The sequence below is a fragment of the Nicotiana attenuata genome, unplaced genomic scaffold (assembly GCF_001879085.1).
Source record: "Nicotiana attenuata strain UT unplaced genomic scaffold, NIATTr2, whole genome shotgun sequence".
Lineage (NCBI taxonomy): Eukaryota > Viridiplantae > Streptophyta > Magnoliopsida > Solanales > Solanaceae > Nicotiana > Nicotiana attenuata.
In genome coordinates this window covers 143,137-150,465 of record NW_017672768.1, presented here as the reverse complement: position 1 = coordinate 150,465, position 7,329 = coordinate 143,137, and the positions used below count along the sequence as shown (strand labels likewise).

The window sequence follows — 7,329 nt, the reverse complement described above, 5'->3', positions numbered from 1 at the left end:
CTTTTCGTGATTTCTTATCATTCAGTCTTTAGTTATGATTATTACTCACTGAGTTGGCAGTACTCATTTTACTCCCTACACCTTGTGTGCAGATTCAGGTATTTTCTGAGCTTGGTGGCAGTTGTCATTGGAGTTAGCAAGGTAGCTGCCTGGCGATCGCGGCTCTGCTTTCTCCCTCTTTATTCCTCCTTATGTATTATTGCGATTTATTTTTCGACCATTTCTGTCTTGACGTGACTAGACAATTGTAGTAGATGCTCATGACTAGTAACACCTCGCTATCGGGCTGTGTTGGGTTGTATTTCGCGAATTGTTTTGTATTATCATCGTTATTTCTGGGATTATATCATGTTTTAGACGTAATGCTTATTGTTTAATTGCTTAAAAAAAACTGGATTGGAAATGTGTCGGCTGGCCTTGTCTTCATGAGAAGCGCCATCACGACCGGGTTTGGGTTTAGGGTCGTGACAGCGAGGTTTCTGGAAATATAAATTTTACCCGATTTCGAGACGTGGGCCCGAGGGGCGTTTTTGTCATTTTACATAATTTCGCATATTAGCTTAGAACTTAATCGTAGATTCAGCTTCTTGAAGTATTATTTATATTATGAAATGGAATTGAATAGATTTGGGCCATTTGGAGTCGGATACTCGTGGCAAGAGCGTGGTTTCTAGTTGATTTGAGCCGGTTCGAGGTAAGTGGCTTGTCTAACCTTGTGTGGGGGACCTCCCCCTTAGGATATGATGTTTGATAACTGAAATGCCTTGAAAAACCCGGTTTTATTTTTAGATTTAAGCTGAGTTCCTTTCCTTCCTGTTTATTCTATTTGCGACTTTAGCCTGTTATTAGTTTAGAAACACATGTTTAGTTGACTTAATTGCCTTTTTGCTTAAACTGCTTTAATTGCATTACGTGAAGCATGTTAGACTAGGATTAACTGTTTACTTGATACGTATTTAGCATTTAATTGAGTATCCTTGTGTTGCTTCTGTGTGTTTTAATTTGGGACTACGGGACGGCACCCCGGGAGATCGCCTGTATGTATATATGATTTGGACTGAGGTGCGGGATACCAAGAGATCCCTGGCACATATATTGAGGATACCAAGAGATCCTCGGGATACTAAGAGATCCCTGGCATATATTGAGGATACCAAGAGATCCTCGGGATACCAAGAGATCCCTAGTGTGTAATATATATTGAGGATACCAAGAGATCCCCGAGATATATTGAGGGTACCAAGAGATCCTCGGGATACCAAGAGATCCCTAGTGTATATGTATTGAGGATACCAAGAGATCCCTGATTATTATCCCTGTTGTGAGTGGTGCTACCTGGTGATTTGTCTCTATATTCTGTTTTCGTTATTGTACTTTTATTATCCTGTATAGACTCTTGCTGTAGATTCTCAATTGCACTGCTTATCTTATCCTGTCACTTTAATATTTATTTAATCTCATTAGGGCCCTGACCTTCCTCGTCACTACCCAACCGAGGTTAGGCTTGGCACTTACTGAGTACCGCTGTGGTGTACTCATGCCCCTTCTGCGCATGTTTTTCATGTGCAGCTCCAGGTACTTTCGCTCAGTCTTATCATCCTTGAGGCGAGGCGCTTCTGTAGAGACTTCAAGGTATATCTGCCTCGTCCGCAGACCGTGGAGTCTCTTTCTATTCTTGCTGTTTAGTATTAGCCCTTTTGTATTTTCAGTTCTTGTTAGACATTTTGGAGTTAGAGCTGTGTAGTACTTCTTAGCTTGTGATTCATGGGTTTCCGGGTCTTGAATTTATGTGTTGGTTTTGAGCATTAAACATGGTGTTTGCCGAGCGGCACATTTACATACTGGTTATTTCTTATTTCTGTTTTAAATTGTTTTACTTCCGCAAATTTTTTGGTTTCTTTTTCCGCAATTTAGGCTTACCTAGTCGTAGAGACTAGGTGCCGTCACGATGGTTCATGGAAGGCGAACCGGGGTCGTGACAATATTCATTGTTTACTATTTTTAGTCATATACATAGTCTATACATTAATTATGTACAATTATACACATATAATACATAAATTATGCATATATTATACCTCCACCGGTTATTTTTAGTTTAAGTGTTGGGTGTCCGACTATTTGGGTTAATTCTTCAGTTTATTACTACTCCCTAAGAATGAGCTGGAAAAATTGATCTTTGTATATGAGCAGACAAAGAAATTACTTAGTGACTATATCCTGCTGATCCAGCTTAAGAACATGATATTCAACATCTCAAAATATTTGAAGTAACACAGAATTTTACATACACCAAACTTATAAATCAAGTATTTTCATTGTAACAAATTCCATGAAACATGAAAACAAAGCTATAATGAAATTACCAACTCAAGCAATAAGGTTGGAAAAGAGCCATCTGAGATATTCCAGCAATTTACATCTTTTTGTTTGATTACACAGTGAAGGATCTTTTGTTTGACATTAGTAAAATGATTCTTATTTGCACCTTTCAGCTATTCAGCTGCTTTTACTCCAACCCTACAGCAGAAGTAATGGCGCTCATGCTCGTTTTGTACGCCTTCCAACTTCAAGGGCGAGCTCCGTATCGATCTTCAAGGAAATGTCAAGTGCTTTCACAGAATGCGTCAGGGCACCACTGCAAAGTTTTAAACTCTATAATTTTAGTATCATAACAAACCTTCCCGCGCCTAATACTTAAAAGAAAAAAACCTGTCACTTTTGCCTATCAAAAGACTTGTTACATAACATAAGACTATCTACTGAGACCATTTTTGGTCTAACATGTGCAAGTAAACTAACCATCTTTTTCGTTCGTCTGAACAAGGCAAGTATACTAACCATCTTATTATATGAAGGAAAAGAAAAGGAACAGAGAGGCGTCCCAGCTATACAAATAACAAACACTGAGAAATCTCTTGTATATGTCGTCTTCTGCTGTATTGTATGGATATCTTCTAAAAAATATATTAAGAGCGAAATGCATACCTAGAAATGTAGGTAACACCAGTTTGTCCAATCTTGTGAACTGTTTCAAGGGTAACATTTCCTGAAGCCTGCCAGCATTACAACAACAACAGCATGTCACCAAAAGATATACGTTTACAGGAAATCCATGCGGTACTTCTTTTTTATGAAAAATCAAGGCATTGCATCACATTAAGTCTTCTATATTCTGACACTCTATGTTGCATGGACTCTCTAAAAATGATGCCGCACCCGTGTCGGATCCTCCAAAAATGCACTACTTTTGGAGGATCTGACACGCATTCGGCTACATATTTGAAGAGTCCGAGCAATATAGTTGACACGTGTGAAATAGTTAATGAAAATGAAACCAGGGTTTACCTCCGTGTCAAATCTCCCATTGATCAATTCTACAGCCTCCTTAAGCATGGATACATCAATATCTCCGTTAGATAATGGAACAACCATATTGTCCAGCATTATCCTAGTCAACGAAGTCTTTGTTTGAGATGCATATTCTAGAACCTCACGTACTTCTTCAATTGTCCTGGTTTCAACCTGTTGGATAGGAGAAAAGGTTTAAAACACTGTTCAATAATTACCACTACAAAATTGAGCACATTCTGAAAGGACCACATCTCCGCTGCCAAATACAATAGTGTAACTTCGGGGATTACAAATCAGATAATTTTCGTTCCTACCAGCATATTCTTGATGCTGACACATTTATAAAATTTTACCTTATCAAAAAAAAAAGTATCTACATAATTAGACTTCTTAACTATCCAAAGTAGGTACAAATACCAACTTAATGAAAGACACATTTAGGTCAAACATCTCTTTCTTGGACTAACATTTGATTTCAACAGATAAGAATTTAGTTCTTCAGCGAAAGGATATTGGTAGCACCATCAGCCATAAAGTTTATATCTTCACAAATGTGCAAACGACAAAATTAAAAGATAAGGACACAAATCTATAACCATATCGAAGAATTTAATTCAAAGGTATATGAGGCCAACCTCAACCCCTATTTGAAGTTTATTTTGCTCCAAATACTGATCCACAGATTTTAGAGCTTTGCCAACACCTCCAGCAGCAGATATGTGATTGTCTTTTATCATTACCATATCAAATAAGCCCATTCTGTGATTCTTTCCCCCACCGATCAATACCTTTAATTAAAGCCAGGTAGAAAGTCAGCCAAGATAAACTATACATGCGATAGCCTTGACAAGTAGATGATTTTGGTGAGTAAATATTTACCGCCCATTTATCCACCAAACGTAAACCTGGAGCAGTTTTCCTAGTCTCCAAGATGTAAGCAGGGTGTGCAGCATCTGCCATTTCCTGCAAATAAAAAAAAACCCAGTCCCTTCTAATCACTACTATAGAGGCAAGAAATTAAACTAATCGACATCTCAGAATGGAATTATTTCGTTAAACAGATGAGTCTTTCTCATAGACTGATTGCAAAATAGTTTTTAATATGTGGCTCTGGCACCATCTAAGGTATCAGAAGAGTGGATGTGCACAGCCTTATAATGAATACACAGGATTTGTTTCCAAGACTTAACCTCTTGACTTTCCGGCGAGTTGGAGAACTTTTGAAATATAAATAACATTAGCACCCAGGGGACAGCCTAGCGGTCAATAATGTGAGTGAAAACTATGGGAGACCAGGATTCAAATTCCAAAAGACAACAAAAGCTATGTGATTTCTTCTTATCAGCCCTAAGCCTTCGTCAATAGTATTACCCGATACCTGTGCTGTGCTGATGGGAGGCAGTAGGTACCCAGTGGAATAGTCAAGGTGTGCGCAAATTAATGAGGAACCACCGTTATTAAGAAAGAAAAAAAGTAATCTAAATAAGGTTATATTAATAGAACTCACAGCCCAAGGCAGGCCAAGCAAGTAACATCAGTGGCTCATAGTCATCTCAGAGAAGCTATCATACTTGAAACATTGAAGAATGGAGACTTTAGTTTTTCTACCATAATACATTGAAATGCAAATTCGGACAAAGTCTCCTAGTTCAACAGTGTATGAGCTTGATAAATGACCTAACAAGCCAATTGCACAAACTCACGAACAACGATAGCTATATTATATATCATAGAGGACTGTCTAAATATGGGGCAACACATATGTTCTGCACGAAACTCAGTATTCTTCGGCATAGAACAATTCAGCAGTCTCAGACCTACACTTAACTTGAAATACTGAAACCAACTCGTCAATGACACTAACATTTCTATTCATGGCAATATCTTCCCATTTTTTTTTTAATGATGAGCTATTTATATGAAGAGAAACACACCTTAGTTAGTGTAGCTATTCCACTCATTCTTTGCATAAAATTGAGAACAACCCTCTCAGCTATAACAATGTTGTAAGCGTTTCCTACAAAAGTCAAGGAAAGATTAATAAGCCGAAAAATCATTAGCAATTCATCATTTTATCACGTCTAGTTTACCTTGTACTTTGCCAAATTTCAAGCCTTTATGAACTTTATCACCATCATTTACATACCACTCCACCTGATGATAAGAACATGAAGAAATTAGAAATTACCCTTTATCAAAAACTTTTACGAAATAGATATGCCGGTTACTGGAACAACTTAATTGCAAAATCAATACCTTTAGTGAAGGATCAACTTCCGCGAATATCATCTCAGCAAGTGCAATTCCTGCTATGATCCCGTCTTCCTTTGCTAGAAAATGAGCATCGGATTCCATATCAAGAGGAATTGTCGCCTTACAAGTCACATCTCCTGCATTTCACCCAAGAAAACATTGAATAAATAGATATCTCTTTTTCAAATTGAGTACTCAAATTCACAAAGGTAACCAGGTGCTTAAAAAATTGCTATTTCCAAGAAACTTAATCACACAAAGTTTCCCATCAAGCACAAACTGATAGAGTACATGACAATATCCTCAGCTCTTGATCTTAGAAATTGCAACTTTTACTACCAAAGGTTGTAAGTGGGGTGGTTAGTACCCTTAATCCTTAACCAGATGTCTCACATTCAAGCCTGAGAATGGAGTCGCCTTTACCTCAAAGGGATTGGTCGGACCACAAAGCAGGTAACAGACACCGGGCGAGAAATAAAAAAAATAACTTTTGACAGAGCTATCCCCCCCCTCCCCCCCCCCCCCCCCCAACTCCACCCAACAGAGGCATATGTAGCGTTATAGTACCAGTTTGGACACGGAGCATAACTTTAGTGTGAAAATTCACTAAAATTGCAACACATGGTGAATCTGAACCCGTAACTTTAAAAATATGATAGGTTCAATACTAAGAACCTTAAAGGTTGAACCCACATAATTTAAATCCTGGATCCGCCTTTGGCCCGACCCCCTTCCTTAAACTAAAGGTAACACTTACTAACAAAAAGAACTATAGCTAAACTTCATAAAGCAACTCCAAAATTAAATAAATTGCTCAAGTTCTATGCACTAACGGGTAAAAAATATATACAAAATTAGGCCACATATTAGGTAATTACAGCATTTTCTAAAGTAATAAATTTGAGTGCAACCCATTTGACAATATAATAAGATTAAAAAGGAAGAAGATATAAGCTAAGACCAAACCTAAATTCCCAGCATCTTCAGAGAGTGCAAGTTGCATAACTTCCTTTAAATCATAAGTTGGGTGTGCTGGTGGCTTCACCTCTAATGACTCCACTCTTGTATTCTTGGTGGCTATTGCTGACATTTTCACCACCAATCTGAAATTTTACACACAAAATTTAATCAGAAACTCAAAAAAAACCCAATCTTTATCAGAATATAACCAAAAAAACATGATTTTCAAGAATCTTTTTTTCTTCTTAAAGAGACCTTGGAGCTGTAATTGCATATGGATGCACTGTTGCAGTGAAAGGAATAGCTCTAAACATGATTTATTTTTTTGGGGGTGTGAAATGAATTTTGTGGAAAATAGTTTTTGAGAAGCTTAATGCTTTCTTTGGTTGTGTTTTGGTCCATATTTTTTCTACTACTATTTTATAAGTGAGAGTTAACAAGCAATAGCACTCCATTAACATGGCTGGAGTGCTTACAAACATAGATTTATTTATATTTGTTTTAGTAGCTGAACACGTTTTATTTATGGTTGTTTATCAATGTATTATTTGTAGCACTCCATCTGCTTTGCTGATGAGGGTAATTTAGTCATTTAAGTGCTGTTCCGGTTATAGATGTACCTTCTTTAGATTTGTTGAGTGGTTTTATTTTGTGTCTCGCACAACTTACATTAGTTGTGTGATGCCTCTTTTTATCTCGCATAATTGTGGACTTATATTACACATATGAGTCCATAAAATTCTGGGACCACACAGTTGTGAG

The 7,329-nt window shown here is 37.4% G+C and overlaps 1 protein-coding gene across 1 annotated transcript; it reads right to left on the bottom strand.

The window, feature by feature from the left end:
* Nucleotides 1-2,227: 2,227 nt before the first annotated feature.
* LOC109214438 (nicotinate-nucleotide pyrophosphorylase [carboxylating], chloroplastic-like) lies at nucleotides 2,228-6,947 on the bottom strand. The gene is made up of 10 exons (XM_019378353.1): nucleotides 6,823-6,947; nucleotides 6,574-6,710; nucleotides 5,611-5,744; nucleotides 5,445-5,508; nucleotides 5,289-5,371; nucleotides 4,234-4,317; nucleotides 3,990-4,142; nucleotides 3,349-3,525; nucleotides 2,989-3,056; nucleotides 2,228-2,638 (listed from the first exon to the last, which is right to left on the bottom strand). Exons 1-10 carry the CDS (start codon nucleotides 6,879-6,881, stop codon nucleotides 2,542-2,544), a joined length of 1,056 nt encoding a protein of 351 aa, XP_019233898.1. The 5' UTR covers nucleotides 6,882-6,947; the 3' UTR covers nucleotides 2,228-2,541.
* Between the last annotated feature and the right edge of the window lie 382 nt (nucleotides 6,948-7,329).

Coding starts and splice junctions, on each gene's coding strand:
- LOC109214438 (XM_019378353.1), bottom strand. CDS start 6,881: ATGTTTAGAGCTATTCCTTTCACTGCAACAGTGCATCCATATGCAATT. Junction 5,745..6,573: donor TGAAGATGCTGGGAATTTAG/GTTTGGTCTTAG, acceptor GGTGAAATGCAG/GAGATGTGACTTGTAAGGCG. Junction 5,372..5,444: donor GAAATTTGGCAAAGTACAAG/GTAAACTAGACG, acceptor TGACTTTTGTAG/GAAACGCTTACAACATTGTT.